At 44.6% G+C, this 16,220-nt stretch overlaps 1 protein-coding gene across 2 annotated transcripts; it reads right to left on the bottom strand.

Moving 5' to 3' along the window:
- Positions 1-5,178: 5,178 nt before the first annotated feature.
- On the bottom strand, positions 5,179-7,497 carry LOC107145454 (7-alpha-hydroxycholest-4-en-3-one 12-alpha-hydroxylase). 2 transcript variants are annotated; one of them, XM_048794914.1, is made up of 2 exons: positions 6,023-7,497; positions 5,179-5,623 (listed from the first exon to the last, which is right to left on the bottom strand). In XM_048794914.1, exons 1-2 carry the CDS (start codon positions 7,344-7,346, stop codon positions 5,544-5,546), a joined length of 1,404 nt encoding a protein of 467 aa, XP_048650871.1. In that variant the 5' UTR covers positions 7,347-7,497; the 3' UTR covers positions 5,179-5,543. The 2 variants fall into 2 exon arrangements, with proteins under 2 accessions (XP_048650871.1, XP_015344901.1); XM_015489415.2 differs by having other exon boundaries at positions 5,179-7,496.
- Between the last annotated feature and the right edge of the window lie 8,723 nt (positions 7,498-16,220).

Below are 16,220 nucleotides of genomic sequence, written 5' to 3'. Positions count from 1 at the left end.
GCCACATCTTGAAACTTCTGTCTTGTATGACCAAACAAAGAACCTGGGACACAGGAAATGAATCATCTAGGAGGATGGAATGGGGGGTAGCATTAGATGATTGGGTACTGCAAGAACAGGGACTTCACCATGTGAAAAATCTCTATCCTCCGTGTTGCTACCAGTGCTGCTCATGATGCAGTAAAATTTCACTAAGTACTTCTTGTACTGTCTTCCTCTTATGTTTTGTTCTTTACCTCTTCCTCCTCCTCCTTTTCTTCCTCTTCCTCCTCTCTCTTCTTTTCTTTCTTTCTTTCTATCTATCCATCTATCTATCTATCTATCTATCTCAATTTCTTACTAAGCACTGTTTTGAATGAATGGCTAATGAACTGAGCCACAGTGAGGATTCTACCCACTCTTTTCTTCTCTTCCCCTGAGCTTTGTGTGGCCTACTCATGGTGCATAGGTTGTGAGCTCAGCTGCTGTTTGATGCTGTCTGAGTTGCCTCTGGTGCTCTTCCACCTCTGCCTTTCCTCCTCCATCTCATTTACCACTGGTGCCTTCAGTTCTCCCTTTCCAAGGCCCCAGATTCCCCACTGTCAGGAAGGACTCTGAGCTTGCTTAGTCCCCTGGGAAATGAGGTGGTGATTTATTTGAGGACGTGGAGGATGACATTCTATTTTAGAACTCCTGAAATCTTGCCCCACAACGGACTTCTGACCTGCTCACACACCAACAATGCTGATGTGATGCAGCTTGAGCTGTACCAATAGGTCTAGGTACACCCAAAAAAAAATCCCTAACTTTGTGCCCTTGGTGCACTGATTGGATGGAACAAAGTATGCCAGGTAAGGGACATCTGGCAGGGCTTGTCACCAGCACTGGTAGGTATGTGGATGTGATTGTATGTTAGCCTGTGGAGTCTGTGTGCATGTCTGTGTTGATATGCCTGCATGTATTACTGTGTGAGCTGTGCACAGTATATATGGATTCAAAATGAATATGTAACTCTGTTCTTGTGGTGTGGGTATGTGCCTGTGGATTTTCTTTCTTCTTGTGTATCTTTGTGTGTGTATGTGTTTACACACATGTGTGTACTCCCTGCAAAAGACAGATGTATAGTAAGTAGTTCCCACAGGGAGTAGGGGGTCTGGCCCTAAGTACATTTGTTCCCTCTCACTGTCTTAAGTGCTGTGTACCTAAACTCACCAGCTATCCCAGCCCAGGCCAAGACAGAGCTTTCTCCGTGTTGACCTTACTTCCCAGCCTGGTTCCTCTTCCTGCTCTCTGTCTTCCCAAAGGTCTGACAAGGCTTGACTCCCCAACTTCACTCTCTGAACCTTCTCCAGGGGTCTCAGAAAACCCCCCTCAATTTCCTTGACCCTCGGGCTCTGAGAAAAGCCGAATTCTTCTCTAGGGCTCACTCAGAAGAAAATGCAGGGATGGCTTTGCTGTGGGCAGGGCTGCTGCCACCCTTCACTCTGTGGAGTGTTCTCACCTGCAACCCTCGCTGAAGAGAGCTGGGTTCAAAAGAGCTGGCTGCAACATTAAGCCGAGAAAACGGTGAGAAAGCACAGAACACAGAAGTAATTTTCATGTCAAGGGTAAGACGGCCCTTAGACTTTAAGGGTCAGCTTCCATGCTGGAAGGCGCTGAAAAGAGAGAGTGCACCTGGAATCTCTTTATTTTTATAGGAGGGGGGCGACACAAAGGAGTTTTGATGGAATGTTCTTCACCAAATAAGGCAGGGGATAAGATTTCAAAGGAGGGTTGTCCAACCCCATTGGGTAACACTCAGATCCAGAGCTGAAGCAACTTCTTTGCTGAGCGAAGGTGAAGGCCACTTGTTTTGCACAGTGTGTGGCATGCGATGCCAAACCAAACACCTCCCTTACTCAAGGCTGAGAGAGGACGCTCAGCCCTGGACAGGCAACCTCCCACAGAGTGTGATCTGCATGTTCACAGCAGTCACTCTGTATGGAAAAAAACATCTCTTTTCTCTTCCAGAATTTCTCTGCCTAGAATTCCACCACTGGAGAATAATACCTGATCTTATTTTGTTATAAGTGATCCTCAGAGATAATACATTTTCAGGCTTTACTCTGAGGTCCTCGTGAGAAAAGGGGTGAGAGGGAGAGAATATTTGGTACAGAAATGAGGAAGCGGGGTGCAGAACTACTGGGTCAGGGCAGGTGGTGACTAGTTGCACCTTTGGGGATCTCAATCTTCTTACTGCCTCAGGGCCTCTTCCAGGATTGTTTTTAGCCATCCTCATGCAGAAGGCACAGAATCAGAGGTGTCCCAATTCCTCCCCTGCCAGCAGGTGAACACTAGGCTCCATCTGCACACCCCAATCTGGGATGCATGCTGTTTCCTGGGAAACCCACTGTTTACATTGTGTATCCCTGACTGTGGGATGGAGCACCTGCGATCACATTATACCTAACCCTCTGAAACTTCCCTTGGTCCCAAACATTCTTTCTGGGCTCTCAAACAGGACACAAAGTCCATGAATTTCCTTAAGATTTGCATATGGTCACTCCTAGTTGAGTCCTTTTAGTCCTGACTCAGTGGACTCAAGCTTCAGCAGTGTCCCAGCCTTTCCACAGGCCAAGATCCTGCTCCATTTTCTCTTGGGTGTGGGGAAAGGGAGGGGACATGGCACTGAGATCTCAGCAAGGGCAAGGAAGGTACCTTGTCCCCTTACCCTCTTCCCTATTGAACACAGGGCCTGGCTGTCTGGGGAGGTTGTTGGTAAGTCCCTTGCAGATGGCTTCTGATTTCCAGCCCCCTTCTCCTCCTCCTCCTGTGCCCTCTACACAACTCCTCTCCTTGTGCTTCTGGACCTTGTGGAATAGGATGGGATATCCTAGCCTTTTCTCCAGGCAGACATCATCATTTGGGGACAGCTAAACCCAGAGAAAAGCAGATCCTGACCCAGGGTCACACAGCTAATTGGGGGAGAAGCCAATGGGAGATGCAGGATAGGAGAGAGAAGCCCCATTGGCTGGACCTTGCTGTGAGGTTCCATGCTGCCTGGGCCCACCTTCTCTGGGACCCTCTATCCAGCTCCCACAGTTACTCCTCGATCTGTCCCAATTCCAGATGGCTCTATCAGATAGCTGTAGTTCTGGCGGCAACACCCTCCCAACTCCTCTTGGCCATGATAAGCATGCTTCCAATGGGAATTACTTCCATTTCTTATATCAGAAAGCTGAGGCCAGGGAGGGGCAGGAAGGGATTTGAGGACACAAAGTAAATTAGCTGAGACTAGAAGTCAGGGTGCTAGCATTTAATCTACATTTAGAGAATTGGGAATCATAAAAATGAATAAGATATCATCCCCTGGTGGGCTCCAGTCTGGGACAGGAGGAGGCAGTCAAGACATAAAGCAATGACATATATGTTCTGTGAAACCAGTGGTACTAGGGAACCCAAGGGGACAGAGGTCATTTCTGGGATGGGGTGGTTGAAACACAGGAAACCTTTTAGAAATAGCTGGCACTCGGGTTGGCAGAAAGCAATCCTTCTGCTTTAAGAACAATTCCATCAGAAAAAGTTGAATTTCACTGGATGGAGATATTTGGGGACCAAATATGGCAAAACTCAAATGTTCAGTGTGTAGAGGTGATGGGGAGCCAGGAAAGTAAAAACGTGGCAATCAGAGGTGCTTTTGGAAAAGGGCCTCTAGTGGCTGTATGAAGCAAGGACAGGCAGGCCTAATGTAGAGAGAAATGCAGAGGTGTTACCAGAGTCCTAAGCTTGGGCCTCACTTGTCCCAAAAGCCAAATGGGAAAAGGAATGGTGGAAAGCAGGAAAGGGACTCTCATCAATGTGACCATATTGGGAAGACCAATGAAACCAAGCACCTCAGCCCATCTTGGGGTGTTGACATGAACTTTAGGTTTAAATACAGGAAGTACTGAGGCAGGGGTGAGAGGTGAGCATAATTAAGCAGTTTCCGTCAAACTGTGTTCTGGTGGATCATTATCTCAGTTCTGGTTCTGTGAGGTGACTCTGGAAAAGTCCTTTATTAATTGAGGGGGCAATCTTCATCTGCGTCACAGAATTCTTATCCATCAGACTTTTGTTTCTGGAAGGGGGACATTCAGTTCTCATGAAACAATTGCTTCTAATTGCTGGGGACAGTTTCATCATACAGCGATCTGCCTGGGAGGCTCTGCTGTTCCTGGAAGGTGTAGGGCAATGATTGGAGACTTCTAGGCTCCATTCCAGGAATCTGGAACAGATTATTGTAAAAGCTGTCCAAGATTTTTGATGTCGCTTAAAATCTTGAAAATACCCTGGTTTTCCTTATTTTGATGTCTTCAGCCTCCATAGGGGGAGGATTATTAGCTTTGGATGAACATTCCTTAAATATTTACATGCCTATATACAGAGCTGAGCAGGGATGAGACCCAAAGCTTAAGGCAATAAAGGAAACATACAAAATGAAGGCAGAAATGCCAAGTTTTATGCTGCTTTCAGTTACCACTGAGCATCTGCATGCCCAAGTAAAAAGTGAGTGCTTTTAGCAAAAGCAGCTTTTAATTCTCGTTATAAAGTCATGGGTCTAAAAATTAGCTGTGGGTAGGAGGAGAGGATACATTTCAGGGCCATTACAGGGGATTAAGCTGACTGGACAAGGGCCTAACTATATGTGGGGGAGGGCAAGAGAGGGTGAGGGTGTGCCTTTGGCAGTGGGATGTGGAGGAAAGTCCTGAGCAGAGAGAGGCAGGGAAATCAGGACGGAGTGTTCCGGACAGCGCTCAGGAGAAATGCTTTATTCTGGGAGGACAAGCTGGATCAAAGGTTGTGGTCTCCCATGGGGAGATGGAGGGTCTGGGGCTAGAGAAAGCTCCAACTTAGCAATGGTTGAGGTAACTACAGGGAGATTGAAACCACGCTGGGGTGGGGGTGCACAGAGGAGATGAGGGCACCAAGGAGGGACCTAGAATAACTCTTACATCAAAGGGAGCGTTTCTCTAGATCTGCGTGATAGCCACCACCCACCCTTGACTACTGAGTGCCTGGAATGTGTCTATTTTACATTGAGGAATGCCGCACTACCAGATTTTGAAGATAGGACAAAAAAAAAAAAAAGGAATGTAAATTATTTCATTATTTTTTTAAAATATTGGTCACAAATTGAAATGTGAGTTCTTTAGATATATCGGGCTAAATAAACATACAAAAGAAATTTTACTTTTTTATTTTTGAAAAATATATCTACTAGAAAATTTAAAATGACATACATGGCTTGCCTCATATTTCTATATGACAATACTGTTCTAGAGCCTGAGTTTCAGGGCCAGGATGTAGCTCAGTGGCAAAGCATTTGCCTCACATACATGAAACTCTGGGTTAGACCCCCAGTTCCAAAAGGAAAAGACACACCCACACACACACACACACAAAAAAAAACCCACCCCCACCTCCTCAAACCCCGCAAACCCCCAAAAGGATGTGGAATAAGTGTTGTGGAACAATGTGGGGTGAGAGTTCCATGTTTGCAAGATGCCATGTTCTGCGTGGGAGCCGGTTTCTGTATGCAGGACTACTCAAGGCAGGCACCATGTCTCAAACTGAATTGCTCTTAGACATCTCCCCTTCTGCTTGGACTTCCTGCAAGAAGAGGGTTCTGCAGAACCCGTTGGGAGAGATGGTGTTTTAAAGGAAGAGTGGTAAACCTGACAGATGGCTAGGAGGTCAGACAGCAAGGACAACAGGATAGAGTCAGAGTGGCCATAGAACCAGAAGGAGGGATAGTCAGAGAGGGCCTGGAGCTGCAGAAGAGTGAGAAAAGGCGAGAGACCACAGTGGGCCCCTCTGACCAGGCTTGGCTGCCTTGGCAGAGCTTATTCCATACACTTTAGGCGGTATCGGAAGCGCACATCGTGCCTGGGCTGTAAGGTGCCAAAGCCCCAGCGCTGTGGGTCCATAGAGGGCACAGGTGTATCAGGGTCCATCAGCTCCAGGTCAAAATATGTGACCATGATCAAAATAAAGAGTTTAATTTCACTGAGGGCAAAAAACCTACCAGGGCAGATGGAGACGCCTGAGCCCCAAGGCATGTTGTAGTGGTGGATCTTCTTGCCCTCCTTATAGAAGTGCATTTTTCTGCTGCCATTGGGGTTCAGGAATCGATCATACTTGAAGGTAGTGGGCTTGGGGTGGATGTCAGGGTCCATGTGCACTGAGAGGTAGGGGAAGAGAGCCACTTTATCTCCATGACGGAGCAGGTACTCTTGTCCATTGGCCATCTTCAAGATATAGTCCTTCTGTATTGCCCTGAGGAGGGTGGGTGAAGCTGCCAGCCTCAGGGTCTCCTCCATTACGCTGTTCAGCACTGGGGTGTGTTGTAAGGCGCTCAGTTTGAAGGTGAAGAACTGGGTGGCTTCCAGCCTGGCTTCACCTAGGACCTCAGTGGCCTCCTTCCTCACAGCCTGCATGGCTTCTGGGTGCTTCAGGAGGAACAAGAGAGCCCAGAAAGAGGTTGGCCCTGTGTTCCCTTGGGAAGCCCAGAGCATCATGAAATTGAACTTGTCCTGCATAGCTGGGGCCACTCCCTGCTCCCTCAGAAACTGAAGCATGTAGCATAACCAGCCGCTCACGCCATCCTTCTCCAGGTTGTGTTCCACAGAGAGTGTCTTGTGAAAGAGACGCTGGAGCTGGCCCACTTCTAGCCACTCCCGGGGACTCAGCAGAGAGTAAACAAACCTTGGAAAAAGAAGATCAAACCTGCGGAACTTCATGAATAGCTCTTCTGCCTGTAGCAGGTCCTGTGCCACGTTCTTTGTATAGCCAAACAAGCTCAGGTAACCAGCCTTGAACAAGGTATTGTAGCAGAACTGGAAGAGACCATCCTCATGCCAGAAACTGGCATCCAGACTCCAGCCTTTGGGCCCCAACATTATCAAGGACAGGCTGTTCAGCATGACCTTATTGAGATCCTCCAAGCTATCTCCCATCAGATGCTTGCTACTGGCTGAATGTATCATCTGGTGGTCCCCCTCTGTTGGTTGGTATCCAAATACCTTTCGTACCAGTTCTTGCGCATACTGCACAAAATCTAGTGTTCTCTGAGTGTCCTTGATGATGGGGCCAAAGGAGAGGGGATCCATTACAAAGGTGAAGTACTGGCCCCCTAGCTGCACTGTGAAAACATCTCCATGTTTGGCCCGCATTCCCTTTAAGAATTCAAACATATTCTTCCGGAAAGCTATGGCATGGCCCAGCCAGGGCACAGAGCCCTTGTCTAGAGGAGGTTCCTGGGGCTTGCGTCGTCGGAGTAGCCCTGGAAGACACAGGTATCCCACAAGGATCACCAGCAAGACTCCCAGCACTTGACCCCAGAGTACCATGGCTATGCTCCTGCAGGCTAAGCTCTGGTGTTTTCTGGATGCCAGAAGAGTTTTGTGAAGCTTTGACAGGTCGGGAATGCCAAGGTCTGTCCACCTGAACCTTGCTCTGTGGATGAAAATTGTGGTAAATAACCCTAGTGAGCTAGCACCTGGGAGAAATATATGCTCCTGATTTTACACGTGACTGAGCCTGATCAGGTGAGAGCAGGAGGAGGTGCCCAGAAGGAAGGTCAGAGAGAAACCTCTAGTTATGGCCACAGCCTGCTTACCAGCTGCATTCTTTGCTGCGAGCTGGCACTTTCTCTCTAAGCCTGGCTCGAGTCTACTCCTACCTCTATGACCTATTGACAGCTCATGTTGTGTTGGTCATCTTTTTGTTACTGTAATCAAAATAACTGCCAAGAACAACTTAGAGGAGGAAAAGTTTATTTTGGGTTCATGGTTTCAGAGGTTCAATTCACGTCAGCCTACTCCATCGCTTTGGGCCGAAGGTGAGGCGAAGCACCGTGGTGGAAGGGAATGGTGGAGGAAAGCTGCTCAGCTCATGGGAGCTCAAAAGCAGAGAAAGAAAATGAAGTACGAGGGACCAAATATAAACCCCCAAGGGTATGCCTCCAATGGCCTACTTCCTACATCCTACCTGCTTACAGTGGTAAGTATAGTAATACTCAACATAGTAATCTTTTCACAATTATTAATCAAATGGGTTTATCCACGGATTAGGTGGATACAGCTCTCTCAATCTAATCATTTCACATCTCACCATTCCAGCATTATCTCATACATTAGCTGCCAGCGAATACATCAGATCCAAACCATAACACAAATCTTTATTTACTCACACATTCGTTTGCTAGCTCATTCACTCAGCAGATGTGTACCAAGCATTTACAAATTTTCATATGCACCCCTTTCTCATTCTTAATAGCTTCACTAATGCTCCCCTTCCTAGTTGGTTAGGTTACTTAACCTCACTGTGCCTCCATTCCTTCATCTGTGAAATGGGGACAGGGAAAAAGAGATACAACATGGAAAAGACTTAGAACAGTCCCAGGCTCAGATTAGTATTCCATACATGTCAGTTCATATACTGAAACCTCTTCTCATACTTCTACCCCGCTCCCCTGGCCCCCAGGGCCACTTTGTATTTATTGCTTCATCTTTCCCCTAGTCTGTCTTCCATTCTGGCGTCAAAGATCTTTTCTAGGGGTGGGTGGAGCCTTGTGGGAGTCATGTTTGATATTTGCTTCTAGCTGCATACATAGTCCAAGGCCAGGGAAGAATCAATGTATGTCTTTCCATGGTGGCTTTTGCTATCCTAACCCAGAGGAAAAAAGCAGCAATGCTGGGCTTTAGACCCTAGAAAAGCTAAGCAGGTGGAGGGGGGTACTGACTTCATTTGGAAGATACTGTGAGTGAATTTCATCTGAGGGGCTCACAGAACTTTCTAGACTGAGGATCCTTCAAGCAGAAGCTCAGCCCTTAGTCTCTGAGCCTCTCACCTGGAGCCCTCCCTCCCATTGGCTCAGCTGCCTTGTCTGTGCACTTCTCTAACAAAAAGTCAGAATACCAGAATTACGAGATGCCAAAGCCAATGGGGACCTCAACCAATAGCTTCCTTTTACCCCGAGGCTCTAGGTTCAAGTGCAGCAGGGACTTTCTCTGATAGCTGTTCTTGGCCTGTTGACCAGGGGTCTTCCAAGGGGTGTCAGGCCAGTTCCTGCCAGCAGGCTCACTGAAGAGAAAGCTATGACATTGACACCAAGGCTTTAGTCAAGCAGCCTAGCCTACTGGTGCAATTGATGTGGTTCAATCAGTTCTGAAAACCTCTAAATTATTCTTTAACTTCCTCACCTGCAAACAGGAGCTCTGGCTCCTCAGACAAACATCAGTCCTTATGCCTTCCTGATTGAGAGCTTCCTTGCTTGTGTAGTTCTTCTTGGTAGAGAGCAGGAACCATCCACATTCTGCCTCCAGGAAGCCCTCTCTGACTGCAGCTACAGCAAGAACTTAGCACTATCACTTCTTAGCTTTAGAATTCACAGTCAGAAACCTTGGGCCAAATCCATCGAGCTGAAATGCATCCCCTGGCTTTTAACAGGTGAAAGGCTATTTTACATTCATTCTTACCTTCGTTCATTCATTCTTGCCCATATCCACTTGTTCCCTCCTTTCTGGAGTAGCCCTATCCATCCACTCAAAAGGTATTTATTGGTCACTTACTGGCAGAAACTTTGCTAAAAGCTGGAAATATAGCCATGAGTGAGAGAGACACAATCCCTGCCACTTTTGGAGTTTATGGTCTAATAGAGGGAGAAAGATATTAAATCATTGCCCAAATTAAATAATTGTGTTAAATGCTGCAAAAAAGGGCAGAGCATGAAAGGAGATGAGGAGTCAGGAAGTCCACGTGGATCAGGTGGTGATCAAGCACAGTCCTGGAGGGCTAGGAGACCAAGTCCATGTGTGCTGTGAGTGGCAGTGGTGATGGGAGGGGAGGTGCTACTCAAGGGACACTGACAAGTTTGTCCCAAGGTGCAGGAGCACTGCGCTCTGGGGCACTGTGGCTGCAAAGCTCAGAAGAGGAGTGAGTCTCTCCCAGGGTCTTTTCCGGCAGGCGTAGAGGAGAGTCTGTCTTTGACCAGGCATAGAGGGGATTCTGTCTTTGAAACATCATGCGACAATGATTCCTGTAATGCCAGCCGGTCCAGCCACCTTCCTTACGGGTAGCGAATGTTGGCTCTTCCTCCAGCAGAGCCTGGCCTGTTCCTGGGAAATCTGCCCACGGGCTGTCAGCCTGCCAGCCCTGGGGACTAGCGATCCCCAGCTCCGCGGGAGGTTAAGGGCGGAGCTACGCGGGTAGGCGGAGCCCAGGAGGAACCACCCACACGCAAGCCGAGGGGGCCTCTAGGTGTGCTAGAGGGGGGCGCGAGCTGAGGGCAGGAAGGTGGGTGATGCATTTCCGGCTCTGAAGACCTCCGGGACAGCAGGCCTGGACAGGTGCTGGGGTCCTGTCAGTGCCAGAGGCGACCTGGCCGCTGGTCTGCGGTCTTTGCGCCCAGGCGAGGTGTATCTGTCAGTCGCGGGGCCAGCCGGGAGGGGATGGGTCCGGGGCTGGGGAAGGGCGCGAGGAGGGGACTGATTCCTCCCCTCCACGGTCGCTGCTCTCCACGGGCGCGCTCAGCCAGGTCATCTCTTCAGTCCACAGCCCCGGGAGTTTTCATCGCCCAAGGTCCGCGGGAGCGTCTTTTTGGCTGTCCTGTTGCATGTTTTGGGTGCTCTGTTCTTGCTCACTCATTGGCTCATTCCGTGGAGGGCAGGAGGGTGGACTGAGTTCTCTAGACTGGGCCCAAGTGGGTCTCTGGTCCCGTCTGATGCCGTCTTTTGAGTTGCATATATGATCCAGAATTTTGAGAACCGACCGAGGATTCTCTTAACAGGCTCTGGTTCCTATATAGGAATTCTTTGCTGTAGGCTTCTGCTCTCTCTTTAGTCCTTTTTGTGCCTTTTTCCAACTCTGGAATATATTAACTGTTCCCCCAGGGTGTGCCACCTTCTGCTCACTGCTTTACCCCTCATCCCACCCTCGGAGTAATACTGTTGAATTGGAGATGCAGAGGAGAAATCATTTCACCCTGCCTTTAGATCAGATAATGTGCATTTTCTTTTTATGGCTCCTATTCCTTTCTAGCTTTTCATGTTCCTCGCCCCCCACCCCACTCTCGCTCACGAAAAAAAAGAAAAGAAAAAAGAAAACCCCTTCATGGCAGCTAGGTTCTTGACAGCCTGGCTCAAGCCTAACTATATTTATTCGTAGCCTGCCTCACATATACCAGGCGGCAGTGAAGCCAATGTAGGACATAAACGACAAATTTGGTTTCTTCCCTCAGCTCTCACTGACCCATGACATGACTTGGACCATTTCATTTGATCTCTTTGGGCCTTGCTAATCTGATGTGGTACAATAGGAGACTGAATTTGAGATACTTGTTAGTAAAATACTATTACAAAGGTGTCAGGTTGTGTATTCAATAAGAGGCTAAGAGATATGAGAGCATATAGTGGGAGAGGATGAAGGGATAGGGTTCATGGTTCTATGAGCACCATCCCCACTGCCACCAAAACCATCCCCATTCTTATTTTGAGAACTGTTCATGACCTAGGCATTATGTTAAATGTTTTACACATATTAGGGCATTTAATGTTCATATTAACCCGTGGCAGGGAGTACCCAAGACTATCCTCACAATCCATTCCCTAGAAGAATTCATGGGACTCAGCATGTGTATATTCATGCTTAGGATTTATTCCAGTTGTATAGTAAGGACACATATCCAGATGATAAGGGGAAAAGAAACAAATAGAGTGTAGGAATCCATGTGAAGGCTTTCTAATGCTTTCTCCCTCCGGTGATGATCACACAGTGCTCACTCCTAGCAATGAAAATGCAGCAACATGTATGTCACATCTGTAGCCAGGGAAGTTTGTGAGAGAGTCAGTGCCCAAGGACCCTCTGCCTAGCACCTACCAAAATTCCAGACTCTAGGAGGAAAGTAGTTGTTCAGGATGGACCATATTGTTTATGTAAATAGTCTAGGCATAATGAACTAACACTATGGTTAAGTGTAGGTGTATTTTAAGTGGAGTTAGATGAACACATGTTGTCTGGGAAGGATAATTTTAGGAGCATGTTGGAAGATCCCAGGGTTACATTAAAGAAGTTGACAGAGGGAAAAACACCAGGAATCTGCTCATCTAAACAACAATTATATTGGTAGAACTGTTGGAGGTGACTTGTTTTGAATTCTAGAGTCTATTTGGATGCTTGCTGCTTCCAGAGGGAAGTTTGACTGGTACTATGCTGTGGTAGTACCAGTTGATTTCAGCCTTTTGCATGGTAGCAGCTACCCACCCCCCAAGTCTCATAGCAGGCAGCTGCAGCATGTTTCCAACGTGGCTTGCTAGAGCCAGAGTGCACTGGGGCCAGAACCCCTGTCCTCCAAATATCAGGATTCTGTGTTGTAATTGCTGGTTCCTGATCAATGAAATGTAAGCACAGAAGCTGGCTACCATTGTTTGGAAACAGTTTCCAGAACACTTAAAGCAGCTGTACGTGTGTGTGTGTGTGTGTGTGTGTGTGTTTAATTAAAAACCAATTCTGAACATGGGGCTGGTTGGAAAGCCACTAGGCATACCCAGGGAAAGACTTGGGTTCAAAAAAGACCTGAGAAAACCTTAAACTTCTACTTAAGTCTGTTTCCTGGCAGAGAGATACCCTAAATAACTTAAAAAAATTAAACTCTGAGATAAGCAGGGAGGATATGGTTTCCAGAATTATTCCAGTATATGAATATTCCAGATTCAAGTGTCCAGGTTCAAAAATCACAACAAAAATTAACAAAAGTTTATGAAGAAACAGGAAATTTAGGCCATTCAAAGAAACAAGATAAATCAATAACAACAAAAAATAACCAGAGGAAGCACAGAAATTGGACTAAATAGACAAAGATTTTTAACAACTGTCTTAAAAATACTCAAAGGGCTAAAAGAAAACATGGAAAGAAAGGGAAATGATATATGAACAAAATCAGAATATCAATAAGGAGATAGAAATTATAAAAAAGTAATCAAAAAATTCTGGAACTGAAAATAAATTCATAACTGAAAGGGAAAATACACTAGACAGAGTTAAAAATGGATTTGAGCAAGCAGAAAAAATTCAACAAATTTAAAGATAGGACAACTGAAATTATTGAATCATAAAAAAGAGTGAAGAACAGTGAACAAAGCCTAAGAGACTTACAGAATGGCATCAAGCACACCAACATGTACATATAATGTGAATCCTAGAAAGAGGAGAGAGAGGCAGAAAATCAGGGAAGGGTTGAAAGAAAAAATATTGGAGGAAATTTATGTCTGAAACTTCTCAAATTTGATGAAATAAATGAATACAAATCCAAGATCCTCAGCAAACTCCAAATACAATAAACTCAGATTCACATTGAAATGCATTATTATCAAGTGGCCGAAAGTCAAAGACAGAGAAATGTGAAAGCAGTTAAGAGAGAAGTCCCTTGTCACATCCATGAGGTCCTAGATAAGGTCATCATCTGATATCTCAGAAAGCAAGGAAGCCAGAAGGCAGTGGGTCGATATATTGGCTGAGGGTGGATGGGCAGAGTTAGAGAAGAAGGAGGAGGAGGAGGTGAAGGAAGGATGGAAGAGAGGGAGGGAGGGAAATGAAAAGAAAGTAAGTCTATTTGGTAAAACTGGCCTTCAAAAATAAGGGAGAAGTTAAGGCATTCCCAGATAAATGAAAAATGATGTAGGTTGTTACCACTAGACATGTCCTACAAGAAATGCTACGGGGAATCCTTCAGGTTGGAATAAAAGTTAACTGGATAGTAACTCAAAGTTGTATGAAGACATAAAGTCTTTGTGAAAGGTAAGTACATGGACAATAGGCAATAATAAGACCTAGTATTGTAATCTTGATTTGTAACTACTTTAAATTTTCTAAATGACTTAAAAGACAAATACATACCCCTTCAAATCCATTAAGAAGGCTACTATTTAAAAATATATAGAAAATAACCAGTGATAAGATATGGAGAAATTGGAAGGTTTGTGCTTTGCTGGTGAGAATGTAAAATGTAGCATGTGTGGAAAATGCTATGGTTAAAAAATTAAACAGAATTACCACATGATCCTGCAATTTATCTTCTAGATATACACCCCAAAGAAGTGACGTAAGGTATTTGTACACTTATGTTTACAGCAGCATTATTTACAACAGCCAATAGGTGGAAGCAACTCAAGTGGCCATTGCCAGATGAATGGATAGATAATATGTAGTATTGTACATACAATGGAATATTATTTGGCCTTAAAAATGAAGGACATTTTGGGCTGGGGTTGTAGCTCAGTGGCAGAGCACTTGCCTCACACATTTGATCCTCAGCACCACATAAAAATGAATAAACAAAATAAAGATATTGTGTCAATGTATAACTTAAAAATATTGTTAAAAATGAAGGGCATTTTGTTTTGATACTAGCTATAACAGAGATGAACCTTGAAGATATGCTACATGGAATAAGCCAGTCATAACAAGACAAGTACTATGATTCCTTTCACAATAGTTTCCTAGAGTAATCAAATTAAGAGAGACATAAAGTAGAATAGTGATTTCCAGAGGCTAGGAGAATAGGGTGTAAGTGCTTGATGGTATAGTTTCAGATTACAAGAAGCAGGTTACAAGATACAAAGAAGGACATTATATATAACTAAAATATTGGGGCTGAGGTTGTGGCTCAGTGGTAGAGCACCACAGCACCACATAAAAATAAAATAAAACAAAATAAAAGTATTTGTTCATCTACAACTAAAAAATAAATTAAAAAATAAGAGGTTCAATACAGCAGAAAGGGTAACAGTTATAACACATCTACTAATAGACTCTTAAAACACATAAAACAAAATTGATAAAATTGAAGGGAGATATTTTTACAAAAACTATGGAAGACTTTTAAAAATATATAGACCAATCAGAGGATAAATAGGAAAATAGAGAATGTGAACATCTCAGAAAACCAACTAGACTTAGCAGATGCATATGGAACACTTTACCCAACAACAGCAGATGATATATTCTTTTCAAAAGTACATTGAACATTTTCTCAGAGAGACCAAACATTAGGCCACAAACAAGTTTTAGTAGATTTAGAAAGACAGGTATTATATATTTCTTCTCCAACCACAGTGGGATGAAGTTAGAAGCCAGTAATGGAAGGAAAAGAAGTAAAAGATATCAAAATTAAAAAGGAAGAGGTAAAACGATATTCAAAGATAACATAAACCTATATACAGAGTATCTCAAAAGAAACCAAAAGAGAACTATCAGAGCTAAAAAAAAAAAAAACTTATCAAAATTGCAAGGTATCAAATTAAAACACAAAAATCAGTTATGTTTTTATATACCAAAATGAACAAAAAGAAAACTAAGAAATCAATTTTGTTAAGAATACTTAGAACTAAATCTAACCAAATTGATGAAAGATTTATATGCCATGACTACAAGACATGGCAGAAAGAAATTCAGAAGATCTGAATAAATGGAAATATATCCAGTGTTCATGGGCAGGAAGACATTTTAATATCATTAAGATATTAATACTGCTAGGCATGGTGGCACACGACTGTAATCCCAGTGGCTCAGGAGGCTGAGGCAGGAGGATTGCATGTTCAAAGCCAGCCTCAGCAAAAGCGAGGCACTAAGCAACTCAGTGAAACCCTTTCTCTAAATAAAATAATAATAAAAAAAAATAGGACTGGGGATGTGGCTCAGTGGTCAGCTGCCCTGAGTTCAATCCCCGGTATCCTCCCCCAAAATATGTTAATACTACCCATAGTGATCTACAGATTCAGTGTAATTCTGATCAAAATTCCAACAGCCTTTTTCACAGATATGGAGAAGCTGATTCTTAAGTTCATATTGAATTGCAAAAAAGCACTTTGTGTTACTCTGTACCTGATACTATATCAAAATAATAATTTATAAACACAAATTTATTGTACATAGTTCTGGAGGCTAAGAAGTCTAATATCAGAGTACCAACAGATTTGGTGTCTGGTGAGGCCCATTCCTCATGGATGACACCTTTTTGTTGCATTCTCCTATGGCAGAAGGGACCAGGAAGCTCCCTTCAATCTCTTTTATAAAGGCGCTAATCCCATTCATGAGGATGGAGACCTCATAAGTTAAATCAGTTCCTAAAAGGCCTTACCTCTTAATACTACCACATGGAGATTGAGCTTCAGCATGAATTTTATTTTCTTTATTTTTTTGTTACTGGGGATTGTACCAAGGAGCAC

This window comes from Marmota marmota, unplaced genomic scaffold (genome assembly GCF_001458135.2).
Source record: "Marmota marmota marmota unplaced genomic scaffold, marMar, whole genome shotgun sequence".
NCBI classification, from domain to species: domain Eukaryota; kingdom Metazoa; phylum Chordata; class Mammalia; order Rodentia; family Sciuridae; genus Marmota; species Marmota marmota.
The sequence above is the reverse complement of the archived record's forward strand: the minus strand, read 5'-3'. Positions and strand labels throughout refer to the sequence as shown.